This window comes from Phocoena sinus, chromosome 4 (genome assembly GCF_008692025.1).
Source record: "Phocoena sinus isolate mPhoSin1 chromosome 4, mPhoSin1.pri, whole genome shotgun sequence".
NCBI classification, from domain to species: Eukaryota; Metazoa; Chordata; class Mammalia; order Artiodactyla; family Phocoenidae; genus Phocoena; species Phocoena sinus.
In genome coordinates, this window is record NC_045766.1 from 132,374,381 (window position 1) to 132,389,003 (window position 14,623).

General features: G+C 44.6%; 1 protein-coding gene across 3 annotated transcripts in view; it reads right to left on the reverse strand.

Moving 5' to 3' along the window:
* The window catches only part of TIAM1 (TIAM Rac1 associated GEF 1), a 206,308-nt gene that overhangs the window by 110,272 nt on the left and 81,413 nt on the right, over nucleotides 1-14,623 (reverse strand). For all 3 annotated transcript variants that reach the window (XM_032631281.1, XM_032631279.1, XM_032631280.1), the window contains exons 4-5: nucleotides 7,692-8,139; nucleotides 1,672-1,844 (exon numbers count right to left, since the gene is read on the reverse strand). In XM_032631281.1, coding sequence (XP_032487172.1) covers nucleotides 1,672-1,844; nucleotides 7,692-8,139 — 621 coding nt within the window. The remainder of the gene's footprint in view (nucleotides 1-1,671; nucleotides 1,845-7,691; nucleotides 8,140-14,623) is intronic.

Here is a 14,623-nt window from a genome sequence, read left to right on the forward strand (position 1 = left end):
AAACAAAAACAGAATACAGAAAGATGAACAGAGTCTCAGAGATCTATGAGACACAATCAAGCATACTAACTTAAACATAATAGGTGTCCCAGAAGGAGAAGAGAGAAGAGACACGAGCAGGAAGATTATTTGAAAAAATAACAGCTGAAAACTTTCCAAATGTGATTCAAACACGTATATACCTCAGTACATCCAAGAAATTCAATGAATTCCAGGTATAATAAACTGAAAGAAATCAATATTTAAACATATCATAATCAAACTGTTTAAAGACAAATATAAAATCCCCAAAGTAGCAAGAACAAAGCAACTTATCTATAAAAGGGATCCTCTTAAGATTAACAGGTGATTTCTCATTAGAATCTACGAGGGCCAGATGGCAATACAGTGACATTTTCAAAGCACTGAAATAAGACTGTCAATCAAGAATTCTATATCCAGCAAAACTATCTTCAAAAATGAAGGAGAAATGAAGACATTCCCAGATGAACAAAAGTGTTCTGGCTTAGATAATATAATACATGTTCACTCTATTCAACCAGTAAGCTGAATGGATTCATGTAAGGTTGTAGGGTGCTAGAACCTTCTGTTTCTTGGCCTGGGTGGTGGTTACTTTGTGACACTTCATTGAGCAATAAATTTATGTTTGTGCACTCTTCCTTATGTGTGTTTTACATCATAGATTAAAAGACAAAAAATACACGCTTTTTGATTGTTCACAAAAAAAGTCACTACTTTATATTTCTTACTTTAATTGCCCAAATGGAAATAACTATAGCAGACAAACCCAGAACCATGGTGAGATAACCTATTACTCTCTGTCATGCCTTTATTGCAACTCTCTGTGGCATGGAATATCCTCACTGTCAATTTCACTCAGTTCATCCCTACTCTTCCTTTACCATTCGCTGTCAAGGTTTACCACAAAAGATCAATTCATTCCAATGTGTCTCCCATATTATATGTGAACACTTTTAAGTGTAGAAACCATATCAAAATATCTTCTTGGTATTCTCAATATCACTGTGCGTAGCACATAGGAAGCATGGAATAAAGGCTTGAGGAATTCCTGTATTATGGGAATAAATGAAGAAAGCCTAACTAACACCACAAAAAGTGTATCACAACTGACCGAACTCAGAGGATTCCTTATAGAAGCAAATGTTAACCCTGAAGTGATAAGCAGGTTGGTATTTTTTAATACAATTAACCATCAAACTTCAAGAACTTTCATTCCGAAGTTCTGAAAAGATGAGGAAGAGAAACTGGTTGGGTATAGCTAGTCATTTCTGGGATGTCATGATTTTACTTTATGAGTAATATTAGAAGAGAACATATTATGATGAAAAATTTTGACAGTGCAAATCATGTCTAAATTAAGGAGTTCATGATCCTTTCTCTAAAGTGCTACACAAATGATATCGAGACTACAGTGAAAAATCCTTCAACCCACACCCCTCCTCAGGCTTCACTGTGGAGGCCTCTGGGTGAGTTCAATCATTCCTGGAACTCAGTATAGACATTTATTTTGTCATTCATCGTTTTTGTTCCTATAATGTGCAAAAGATAGAACCCACCACTCAAAGGAAAACAGGGTGAGGTACGTGGGCAGGAGACAGAGGCATCTGGTAAGAGATTTGAAATGCTCTGCAAAGGAGGAGCCCAACAAACCTGAAAAAGGAAGGCATCACCCAGGGAATTGCTGAGGCAGAAGACGAAGTCCTTCTTGGGGTGCTCAGGCACGGCCTGCACGATGCTGTTCTCCACCCAGACGGCATGCTTGGGGATGCTGTTGTGGTCTATTCCAGACCTACCATCGCTCTCGTAGAAAAAGAGTGTGCACCCTGAGGAAACAGAATGGGGGTCCGTGTGAGTATCTGGTGCTCATGCCACAAAAAAGTCTGTAGTGGAAACTGTTGCTTGTGCCCTGTTACCAGGAAAGGGCTGGAAATGAGTGTGAAACCTAGGAAGTGAAGAGAATGGGGCCATGCTTGTACTAAGTCTTGGATGGGCTTGGACAGAGACTTTTTTTTTTTAATTGAAGTATAGTTGATTTACAATGTTAAGACTCTTAAATCACAGTTTCATCATTCATGCCCTCAAGTTCTTTAAGATCTTACTTCCTGTTTTAGAATGTGACAGATATCCTCACAGGCATACGGGGGTCTGATGGCTCCTCTGGCCAGTGGTGGCTGTAAATTCAGCTTCTCAGGCCTGAACAGCAAGCACCGCCACCAGTTCTGTCCCACTGGAGTCCCTCCCAATATGTCTCACAGGATATGCAACCAGAGAACACAATTTATTGGGTTTTTTGACTATGCCCTTGGAGAAAACAAAATATAACACTGGCTTTAGGTGCTTTCAGGATAAGGAACGAAATGACAGACTTTTAGTCTCAGATATTTTCTATAAAATGTTTTTCTAGAGATCAGCCATGTCCTTGCTCCTCCTGGAAGAGGAAACACATGGCACACATATGAAGGCCTGGGGGAGGCCAGAGGCCTGGTCCACACTTAATTATACTGTGAAACTAAATGAGACAGGAGCAATAGAAACCTTTCCTACATTTGTGGCAAGGTGGGTTCAATAGATACCCTCCGTCATGGCCTACATGTGAGGCGCACTTTATTAGCAATTACTCACTGAGCACTTGCTCTCAAGTCATCATTTCAGGGGAAACCTGGGCCCAGTTTTCTGACTCTTTAACTTCAACATAAGCCACTTGGTCCGTCTTCAACATCTTCCTTACCACAAGCAAGGGCCACCGTTTATGTGAATCACAAAGACTTCCAAGTACAATCTACTCGCCTGCAGTATGAACTTCTGTAAAGCACATTTGTAACTGACAACGTAGAATGATGGGGATCAATGGAAAAGTCACATGAGTGCAAAGGCGATTTTTCCCAGTCCGTAAGATTTCACGGGAGCATGTAACAGCTGCTGGATGCAATGTCCCCCAGCACAGACGCACGCAGCACGCAGGCACGCGGGGCGCACTCGTTTCACAGTGTTTGCCTTGGTACAGCCTGACCGTGAGCTCTGCCTAAAAGTCTATCGCACGGTGTTCCTGAATTTCATGGTTTTATAACTATTGTCTTTGTCTCCATAATTCAGGAGTTTCAATTCTTCCTCTAATCCATTCAAGTTATATTCACATTTTTTTCTTAAGGTTGTACGTTTTCTGTGATATTTCTTGTTGGAAATTAGGAATGTTATGAGAGTAATTTTAGTAGGGTTTTGTTTTCTATTTCTTTAAGTTTTGTAGTAATAAGTTGCTTACATATAATTTAATTATATACTTACGGAGTGTTCTGCCCCAACCCTGTTTTTCTTATAATTCCTGTTATTTTGAAGATCTCAAGTTTTTACAGGAACATAGAGGTCATGTTCGGAATCATCTATACCTTCTCTTTCCATGTCTTAAGCTAACATAGATTCAGAGACACAAAAAGAAAAGAAATGGAAAGGGGAGGCCCTTTTCCTCCAAATCCGAGGTTCCTGAGGTGGGGCAATCTTGCTGAATGAGGGACACTTGGTGAAGTCGGGAGACATTTTTGGCTGTCACAACTTGGGGGTGGGGAACAGAAGGAGGCGAGTAACGGACAGGGATATTGCTAAACATCCTACAATGCCCAGGACAGGCCTCATGACAAAGAATTATCCAGAAAATGTCAATAGGCCTGCTGTTGAGAAACCCTGCTCTAAATAATCCTTAGGACTAATATTACGCTAATGATGAACAAATCCGTAACAGAAAAAGAGCAACACAGCTTTACCACAGTTTGAGAACAGAGACTGAAGCCTATAGATAATGGATACGGGGCATCCACACATCACATTGAACATCTTATGTCTTCCCAAATTGAGGTTTTCATAATTTTTCAAAGTTGGTTTACAATCGCCCGTGACAGTGGGTGGTTAAAAATCAGCTTGTACTCAATTATCTACATGTTCCTTTTTTTTTTTTTTTTTTTTTCTTGGTGCTGTACGCGGGGCTCTCACTGTTGTGGCCTCTCCCGTTGCGGAGCACAGGCTCCAGACATGCAGGCTCAGCAGCCATGGCTCACGGGCCCAGCTGCTCCGCGCCACGTAGGATCCTCCCGGACCGGGGCACAAACCCGCATCCCCGGCATCGGCAGGTGGACTTCCAACCACTGTGCCACCAGGGAAGCCCTACATGTTCCAATTTTAAGATTAATGAGAAGCGGCAAATCTGGGAACCACGTGGTCCCTGGTAACAGGTCCATTTACCTTCATCTTCACTTGAACATAATCTGTATGCTTTTCAGTTGTGGATGGAGACACTCCAGAGATTAATTCTAAATAAAACCTTTTTTCGTAAAATTAATTATTCTGTCAAAAGTGAAAGAATCTTAGGAGAATTTTCTAGCCTACGGTTCCCAGGTACTCTGCTTTTTATTTCTCCATATCCAAGCCCAAGTCAGCAGCAAGCCCTGACTTTGAGTGGCAAGGACAAGCCCCAAGTTTGTCAATATATAATGGGACCTGTCAGGAGTAAGAAGCAAAGGACTCGGCAACTCTGTGCTCTGGGCCTGGATCCTGACAGATTGTGTCACTCAGATCTGGGTCACCAAGAAAGTGAAGCCTCCCTTCTCTAATGGGTGTGTGGGCTGAGCACCTACACCTTGCCTTCCTTGATCATTTATTCTCTAAAGGAACAGCAGAAACAAAACAGCCCCCACTTCCACGTCCCAAGTAAAACATCACCTAATTATTTTTATTCTATGCCACTAACGGTGTTATTCTCATATTTAGTGTAAGAATCACCTGGGAAGCCTGTTTAAACCACAAATTCCGGGCCTGTCATGGGCTGAATTATATCCCCCCAAGTTCCTATGCCGAAGTCCTAACCCAGGGCCTCCGAATATGGCTGTATTTGGAGATAAGGTCTTTACAGAGGTAATTAAAATTAAACGAGGTCATAAGGGTGGGCCCTAATCCAATATGACTGCTGTCCTTATAAGAAGAGGGGATTTGGACATAGACAGGTACAGAGGGAGGACATGAAGATACTAGAAGAAGACGGCCATTTGCAAGCCCAGGGGCGAGGCCTCAGAAAACACCAAACCTGATGACACCTTGATCTGAGACTTCTAGGCTCCAGGACTGTGAGAAAATAAAGTTCTTTTGTTTAAGCCACCCAGTCTGTGGTACTTTGTTATAGCAGCTCTAGTACAGGGACTAATACAGGGCCCCACCTCCAAACTGTGAGATAGGGCAGGTATGGATATAACCCAGGAAGCATCTCAGGTGACCGTGACTGCAGGTGGTCTTCTAATCACGTTGTTAACAACTCAGCATTAGTTAACAAAATGAACAATAAGATGGGCTGCTAAAGGGAACAGAGGTTGCAGCGTCCAGTGGTGTGGACATTTAGGGGAGGAGCAGAGAGCAGGGCCCCTCAGACATGACCCTGTAGTGCCTCTAAATTAAGCCAAGGCAGGTCCCGTGTGAAAAAAAACAGTAGCAGTTCTCCAAAATGCTCCCACAGAACGAACATCTGTGTTTCACAAGCAGAACCATGACATCAAATACACTTTTCCCAATTCACGATGGAAAACTAAAAGCAAAGTGTGCTGTGCGTACGTGTAAACTGATAGAATTTGCTCAAATTCAATATTCTTATTTCACATGTGTGTTCAAAATTTCATATACACTTTATATAGACTATATTATGGTATTTGATTTAGTATAGAAAATAAAATTTAGAGTTTAATATCAGTAATTCCTGTGATTTTTCCACAGAAGATACTATGGCTGCCAGAACTCCACATCTATTCAAACTTTGAAACCACTAAGGTAGACTTTCCGAATGAGAAAAGGACATGAGAAAGAACCTAACTCTTCCTGAGACATCCTTGGAAGTGGAGCAACAAGATGAAATAACCCAGCAAGTCTTAAAAGCTAGACATGAAGAGAAAGACAGCAGCCCACCCTAAACATGCAGCAACATTAGACACACAGGCCCTTGGCAGTAGGGGAAGCTACCCTGCACTGGCTGTCAAGAGGAAAGACTCCTCTATGGGACAGTTGGTTGTTCCCTAAAACACACAACCCCCTTTCTTCTGCAGTAATAGAAACCCCAGTGCTCAGCTGGGCCCATCCCTGCCTCCCTTGCAGCTAGGCTGGACTCATTCCTGGCCAATGCGATGGAAGCAGAAGAGATGCAGGCAATTTCCAGGTTGTACCCTCAGTGCAGAGGGATACCCCCTCCACTTCCCCTATTTTTCCGCTGGAACCTGGACCTGCTGGTGAGCTATCCTAATCATTCAGACTAACACAATGCTCTAGGGACAGTTAAGCAACGACAAAAGGAATTCTGGCTTCTGGATGAATTAACAGCAAAGAGGCAGCCCATCACTCTTAGACGCTCCACCTCTGCTAGGTGGAAGGGAAATAAAGTTCTGTCTTGCTTGAGGCACTGTCATTGTGGGTCTCAGTTACATGCAGCAAGACCTACAGTCTAATTAACATGCTCCCTTTCTGTTTCACCAGGTACTGAAGCAACAGCTGGCAGCATTAGTAATGGGGCCCACCCAAACCCTGCATGTCCCTGGGGGATTTACACCACTGCACAGAGCTCTAGGCTGTTCCATGCCTCTAGGACTGGTTGTTCTACACCAGCCACAGTTGGTGAAATCCAGTATCAGATGGAGTCATGGGTGCACCACACCAGCTGAGCCCAGGCTTCTTCCTCCTGGACCCATCCTTCATGCTTATTAACCTGTCTAACCTAACCTGCCATGTACTAACCCTGCTTCAAATCCATCTTGTGTCAAAGATTCTAAGCGGTCTTGAGAAGTGTTTTTCTTTTTAAGACACAGAGCTCACAAATGTGTTACAATTTCTACACTACCAAGATATATGCAGATGTGCAAAAATACATATACATACTTCTAAAGTGTGTGTAAAGCGATAATGAATAGCAAGACATAAAGGTATTATGCTTACTAAATTAGAAAAGAAAGACGATGGTATACAGATATACCATTGTATATAGATATATATACATGTATATAGATATATATCTATATATATACACACACACTCAAATATTCAAAGTCTTGACCATAAAACAGTGACTTTTTCACAAACATAGATGGCTCAGACATTCCATTAAGCGCTGGGTTGAGCCCTATGAAATTAGCAATATTCCATCATTTTTTACCCCCCAAATGACAATTTCATAAGATTCAAACCAGTGATTTTTCCCTCCGAAACAGTCACTTCGGGAGGCACATGTTTTGGAATGATTCCAAAGAAATATTCTTTTAGAACTCAAGCCTTTCAAACTGTCAGGAGAACCAGCTGTATATATGAGAAAACTAGACGAGAGGCTCCAATAGCTTAACTGTGAAACAGTAAAGAAAATAAAACATTGGTGGAGAAGGAAAATGGGGACTGACTAATCAAGGGACAAAGTTTCAGCTAGATAGGATGATTACGCTCTGTGCTGTACGACTGCGTGCCTTAGTCAACAATACCGTAACGTACACCCAAAAATATGCGAAGAAGGTAGATCTTACGTTAAGTATTCTTACCGCCACAAAATAAGTTTTGAAATTAGCATGAAATAGAAGTTCCATGTAATTGAAAAACATCATTTGCACAGGTGCACCACGGAGCACAGGATGTACCCGGCACTGCAGGAAGGATGCTCCCTCTCTCACCTTTCAAGGACACCCAGTAGTGCTTCCACTTCCTCCGGGTGGCCGACTCCACCTTCTTGTTCTTCTTGTGCACCAGGAAGTTCTTGACTGCCAGGGCTCCGGCCTTACGCACGGTGCCCTGCGCGGCCGTGAGCAGGATATCGGACTGGCCCGGGGAGCTCAGGGTACCGCTGCTCTGCTCGTCGCTGTGCGCCGAGCCGGCCTCCTCCAGGCTCTCGCTGTTGGTGGTGCTCATCTCCAGCTCCCGTCGGAAATTCTCGTACACCCCCTGGCGGGCTGCGTCCCCGGTGGAGCTGCTGCCGCTGTCGCTGCCCACAAAGGCGCGGCCGGTGGGGGGTGAGTAGCTGGAGTTGGTGGCATTGGATCGCCTGGACAGGAGGTCCGTGTCGGTGGTGGCCCCTTCGATCCCACTGTCGGCAAACTCGCTACCCTCGCCCGCGTTAACATCCTTGGGAGCCGAAAGGGAGAAAAAAGAAGACATGCGTCATGCAGAGAAGTAACCCAGGGCCTTCTGTCGGTCCAGCCAGGGGCTGTGTAGCTGCAGGCAACCCACAGGGCATCTTTGCTCCCAGCCTCTCCTGGACCAATTACTCCTCACCCCCGTGACCCGCACAAACCCAACTTGCCCGCAGAGCAGCTCAGGAAAACCATGAAGCTGCCCCGGTATGAATGCCAACAATTTGGAATGTTCAAGAAACATTTTTCAAAACGCAAGCAAGATTTCAGAAAACTTATCAATTATCTGACTTTTAGGTAATTGGCAAATCAGCTACTGAGATGCTCCCACTGCCCTGCTGAGTGAGCTCTGCACCCTCACCCTCGTCAGCCTGCCTGGAGCTCTAGGATATTCTTCTGACTGATGAGTTATTCCAGAGGTAGGGGGTTCCAAGGGATAATGAAGTCTTTACTGATAACTTTTTTTTTTTTTTTAAACAAAGGGCGTAGTTAGGGGTCTATTCTATAATCTGGTGACTAAAAAGAAAACTAGTGTGCTACCTCATCCATTCACCCAGCAAGGACCCACAGCCCAGGAGCAGGGAAGAGTCCTCAGGCTCCAATCAGCTTTGCTTCTTGAAAACAAGCAGCTTCTCACTTCTCACATTGAGCTAAAGAAGTCTGTGGGGCTCACAGCTCCAATGCAGGCTCTCCAATTACCTTGCCCTTTCAAAGCTGGGATGCTAGGAGCCCGAAGCAAGCTACTCACCGCCCCTGGGCCAAGGGACAGCTTGGGGCACTGCCAGGATGTGGCGGGTATCAATTCCCAGTTTAAAAACATTTGGAACGTCCAAAGCACTGCGCCTGCTTGCGTGTTGAACATTTCCGGGACAGGCAGATCTGTTCTTAAATCAGAATCTTAATTGCTCTGAAGTGCTAAAGGCATTTCCATAAACAATGATTAAATAATGGTAGTCATCAAGGGAGGATAATGACAGCAGTACTGGACAGCACAGCTCGACAGTCTCATGGATAAGAAATTAGACTGGTTTTTCTCAAAGGGAGAGAATCGGAATGTGAGTCTGACATAGGGAGAGATAGCAAAGTAATATGTGGTTTGGGGGCTTAACCACTTGTTAAGCCTTTAGTCTCATAAATAGTTAATTATGGTTTGAAAATGTAAAAACTAACGGGCTATTCCGATTGCCATATAAATCAACGCTTTGCGTTCAAATCTTTGATGAGAGGCAATGGCGGGGTAGGCAGAATGAGACAAGCCACGTACTAATATCATCCTGCACGAGGCCCAGACAGGTGCTGTGCCCATGTCTCCGCACATCTCACCTGGTCAATTCTAAGTTAGGGCCCTCAGAGTTCACTTGCGTCATGAATAGGTCCTAAGTGAGCAACTTAAAATGGGTATAGCCAGACATGAAAACAAGCAAAGGAGACATAGAAAGACAAATACTGTATGATTGACTTCTATGTGGAATGTAAAAAATGTAAAACTCACAGAACCAGAGGGTAGAATGGTGGTTGCCAGAGGCTGAGGGCCCAGAGGAATGGGGAGACATTGGTTAAGGTTACAAACTTTTAGTTATTATAACAAGTTCTGCGGATCTGATATATAGCCTGATGACTCTAGTTAATGATACCATGTTGTATCCTTGAAATTTGCTAGGAAAGTAGATCGTAAGTGTTCTCACCACAAAAGAAAGAAAGAGAGAGAGAGATAAAGGAAGGAAGGGAGGGAGGGAGGAAGGAGTAATTATGTGAGTGATGGATATGTTAATTAATTTGATTTTGGTAATCATTTCACACTATATACATATATTAAATCATCACATTGTACACCTTCAAAAAACACAAAAACACACAACAAGGAGTACAGTGTGCAAAGGGTAGAAATTTGACAGTGGAAAAACCTGGCAAATACCACCTCGGCCAAGAGCTCAAGGTTAACTGGGTGTGTGGTATATGGGAACACTTTCTACTATCTTTGCAATGTTTATGTAATTCTAAAGCTGTTCTAAAATTAAAAGTTTATTTAAAAAAAAAAAAGAGGGGCTTCCTTGGTGGCACAGTGGTTGAGAATCTGCCTGCCAATGCAGGGGACACTGGTTCGAGCCCTGGTCTGGGAAGATCCCACATGCCGTGGAGCAACTGGGCCCGTTAGCCACAACTACTGAGCCTGCACGTCTGGAGCCTGTGCTCCGCAACAAGAGAGGCCGCAGCAGTGAGAGGCCCGCGCACAGCGATGAAGAGTGGCCCTCCACTTGCCGCAACTAGAGAAAGCCCTCGCACAGAAACGGAGACCCAACACAGCCAAAAATAAATTAATTAATTAATTAATTTTAAAAGAACAGTAAAAAAAATTTTGAAAAAAGAAAAGAAAAAACAAGGAAGAGGTAAGAAGGGATATAGTAGCAGGAAGTGGTTAAGCGAGTTTCTAAGGACCAACGACATTTGCGATGCAGTTTAGGTCCCTGGGATGTAGAGGGACTCAAGAGTGTCAAAGAAACCATGGATGCGGCTCAGACGCAGACCCTGTGACTATTGGTTCTGTCACTTGGCCACCTGCTGTCCTGCCTGTTACCCTCCACCAATGGTCATCAAGGACCCAGATCTAGTAGGTCAAAGTCCTCTATACAAACAGGAGAGTGCTGTTACCAACCCACATTTCTCTCTGGCAAGGACATTTACCATACATATCCCTTTGGATCTAATAAGTAAATTTGGCCATCAGTGATTATTCAAGATAACCATGGGTGGTGGGAGATGCGGAGTTTGTGTGATTCTCACCAACATCTGGATTCATTTTCACATGCCTCAGTCCTTCTCTGGAAGAAGTGACAAAACCAGCTATAAACTCGCCTCAAAAATGAAAAGAGATGAGCTGCTTCTCTGTAAGATCAGCTACACAGGTATCCTCTCTAGGTCACACGAGAAAGACTTCAGAACAAAAAGGAGAAATTAATTCCAGGCATCTTGTAATTCCCAGAGCTCTGGAACAGGAAGGAACCTTGCCAAACCATCCCCTTGGTGAATGCATGGAGATGCTGAGGCTCAGAAAGTCACAAGTCTGGCAGGTGGCAGATTGGAGATTGGAGCCCATGCCTCCAACGACCTTTTCCACTGGACAAGATGGCCCCATGGCTCAGCCGCAGGGAGTACCTGACTGGATCCTGTCTCAATAGTCAACTCCATGCCTTCCCTTCTGTTTTTCAACAGTGCCCCTTCTAGGTTTTCCCAGCACAACTGACTGACTGTGCATCTATATGCCTTGAGTTTCCCAGCAAAGAGCTCAGACTCAAAAGTGGATGGAAGGAGAAGGAGAAGATGAAAAAGAAGATGAGGGAAACAGAGGCAGACACTGGACAGGCATGTCTCTTAACAGTCTACTACATGCCCACAAACCATGAACTCCTACAGAATGCCTTGATGTCTCTACTGCAACTAAGAGTTGAGGCCTCAATAGACACTCACCTCTTTGTCAGACTTGAACACGTGCTCGTGTCAACTGACACTGCAACCCTGCAATGGCCCAGGCTGTGTGTATTCAACTCTGGGACGACCATTATTAAATCGAGCAAAGAAGTGATTACTCCAGGTTAAGAGGCCTGCTGGCCCCAGCAGAGCTGGCACGCTTTGGGAGCGTAGCCACTGGAGAATGCTCCCGGATCTGTGATCCAAGCCAGCTCCCCCTTGTTTCCACAGTGGTTAAGCAGGCTAAGTGGCACATCCTCCCACTGATATGTGACCCAGCCTGTCCAGAAACAGATGGTGGCTGCCCAGCTCCAGCCTCTATTTGGCCATGAAGCTTGGGATGTGCCAAATACCCAGAAACCCTTGCTCCAGCATCGTGGGAAATGATGTCCACCCAGCCAGAGGCATTGCTCCACACCTGAATGGTCAACGGGACTCCACATCCCCCTACACCTTGAGTGTGGGAGACAGTCATCTACAGCAGGGCTCCAGATGCCTAAGTGCCACACGAGAATTACAAGTTTACAGGTCTCAGAATCTCTAGAACAAACCAAAGACAGATACACTGATGTAGAGGCACTAGGTTCACACACTGAAAGAGCGCTCCAAGGCTGCATCCTAAATGCCCATCCTTCTCAAATGGCAGGATGCATACCACTGTGATACAGCTTCCAATAGCTCAGAAGAAAGACAGCGTCATTGTGATGCAAACATTCCTGGTGTATCTTTCCGAAGGGTTCCTCCTCCTACCGACCTCCATCTCAAGGACACTTCACACGTGAGAAACCTGACTCTCCCCACACTTAAAAGCCCCTGTAGAGCTTCCCTGGTGGCGAAGCGGTTGAGAGTCTGCCTGCCGATGCAGGGGACGCGGGTTTGTGCCCCGGTCCGGGAGGATCCCACATGCCGCGGAGCGGCTGGTCCCGTGAGCCATGGCCGCTGAGCCTGCGCTTCCGGAGCCTGTGCTCCACAATGGGAGAGGCCACAGCAGTGAGAGGCCCGCGTACCGCAAAAAAAAAAAAAAAAAAAAAGCCCCTGTCAACCACTCCACTCTTCCAAAGGCAAGAAATCCAGATGATCAACCCCAGGGAAAATTCCCACGGAAGCCCAGCAGTCTTTATTGCAAATGCAAGGCATGTTCCTTCTTCTCTAGTTAGATGTCTTAGCATACGATCAGTCCTAGAATATTTAACCAAATACTGAAATTTAAAGCAAAAGTCAGAGGAGATCAAGGGAAATGGTTAAGACCCTAGCTAGACAGAGAAATAACTCCCAACATGGTACATGATCCAGCCAAAGATTTCCTAAAAATAGCTCAAAATAAACTCCCCATGTTAGAACCACTCCACAGAAGAGGCTTCCCATTATAAACAACATTCATGGAATACAGAGGCTCTTAAATCCTGCTCTTCCTGGACAAGTCCTCCCAAGCCAGATTCTTCAAGCACTCACCGATTTCCATTCCACTGTCAGTCTCCCAGCATGAATGCATGCACTTTCCCATTGGATGCACAAGTGGCCAGCTGTTGCCCCAAACATTCGACAGCTGCCAGGCAAGAGTTTTCTTTGTCATTTTAGCCAGGCAGCAAATGCTGAAATGAGCTCTGGTGCTAAAGTGGAGGCAGCAAGAGGTAAATTCAAAGCCTGTTTTCACTGCCTTGAAAACTGGAGGAAGGTCACCCAGCATGAACATAGGCTAAAGACACATTGTGGCAAAGGTTCAAGTTGTTTCCACCGGGGAATTCAGAAAGACTCTGAGGGACAGGTTTGCTGTGCTAAAGAAGTGTGGACACAATTTTGAAGAGCTAATTAGCCACAAAGTTCAAGGGCCCTGGGACAAGTCAGGGACCAGGAGGGTCAATTGGCAACTTGTAGTTACAAGTCGAATGCAGTTAGAAACTGGTATGTTGGTCACTTTGTTTAATTTCCCCGTTGAATCCAGCTTTGCTTCAATACACCTGTAGAAAGAAGGTAAATACAGAAGAAAAGAGTTCACAGAATTTCAATGGAGGGAGATTTTTTTTTTTTTTTTTTTTTTTTGGCCATGCCACGAGGCACGCGGGATCTTAATTCCCCAACCAGGGAGAGAACCCGCGCCCCCTGCAGTGGACGTATGGATTCTTAACCACTGGGCCACCAGGAACATCCCTGGGGGAGGAGATTTTGACCTTCAGAAGCCTTGAATTAGAACAATTTCTGCCTCATTAAATTCTAAAATATTCCCCCTGTCTTATCATCTTCATCTTATCCACCAAATCTAAGGACTCCCCTCCGCCACACATGCACACACATAAGCACTGTCTTTGGTTTCCAACATTCTCTCCTTGGTACGCTCAGTACTACACTATACTATACTCTTAGTATACCCTCCCGTGGTAATCTCAATACAGCAAATGTCATGTCTGGGCAAGTTATTTTGAACCAATCCGTGCCTCAGTCTCCTCACCTGTATAATGGGAATAGCGACAATATTTACTTTGTAAGACACTTTGTAAGATGTGAGACTGAGGTAACACAAGTTTCTAGAATGGTGCCCGGCACACAGTACCTGCACAAGAGTGTTAACTCTAATTACCGTCACGTCCATCCTCAGCCTTACTTACAGCTCAGCCCAAGGAGAGAAGATGCTGCTTGACCTCACTTACTAGCTTCCTGCACTAACATGAAAGAACGGGTGTTGCTGAGGAACTTGGGAAAAACAAGGTCTCATGGGAAAAATACACAGGCCCACCAAGGCAGGTGCGAGCCAATGTAATCCCCTTGAATTATTTTCACATTCGCAAAACTGCACAGTAAACTAAGAAAACGATGTTTCCTATGCTGTAAGTAACCGCTAGGCTCTGCTACTAACAATTGCCACTCTTGATTTACAGAAATATTGCAGCATCCATTTGCCATCACTGTAAGGGTTTTTTCTTTCCTCTCTCTACACAAGTAGCCAGTGCCATTTTGAATTTTTTTTTTTTTTTTTTTGCGGTACGCGGGCCTCTCACTGTTGTGGCCTCTCCCGT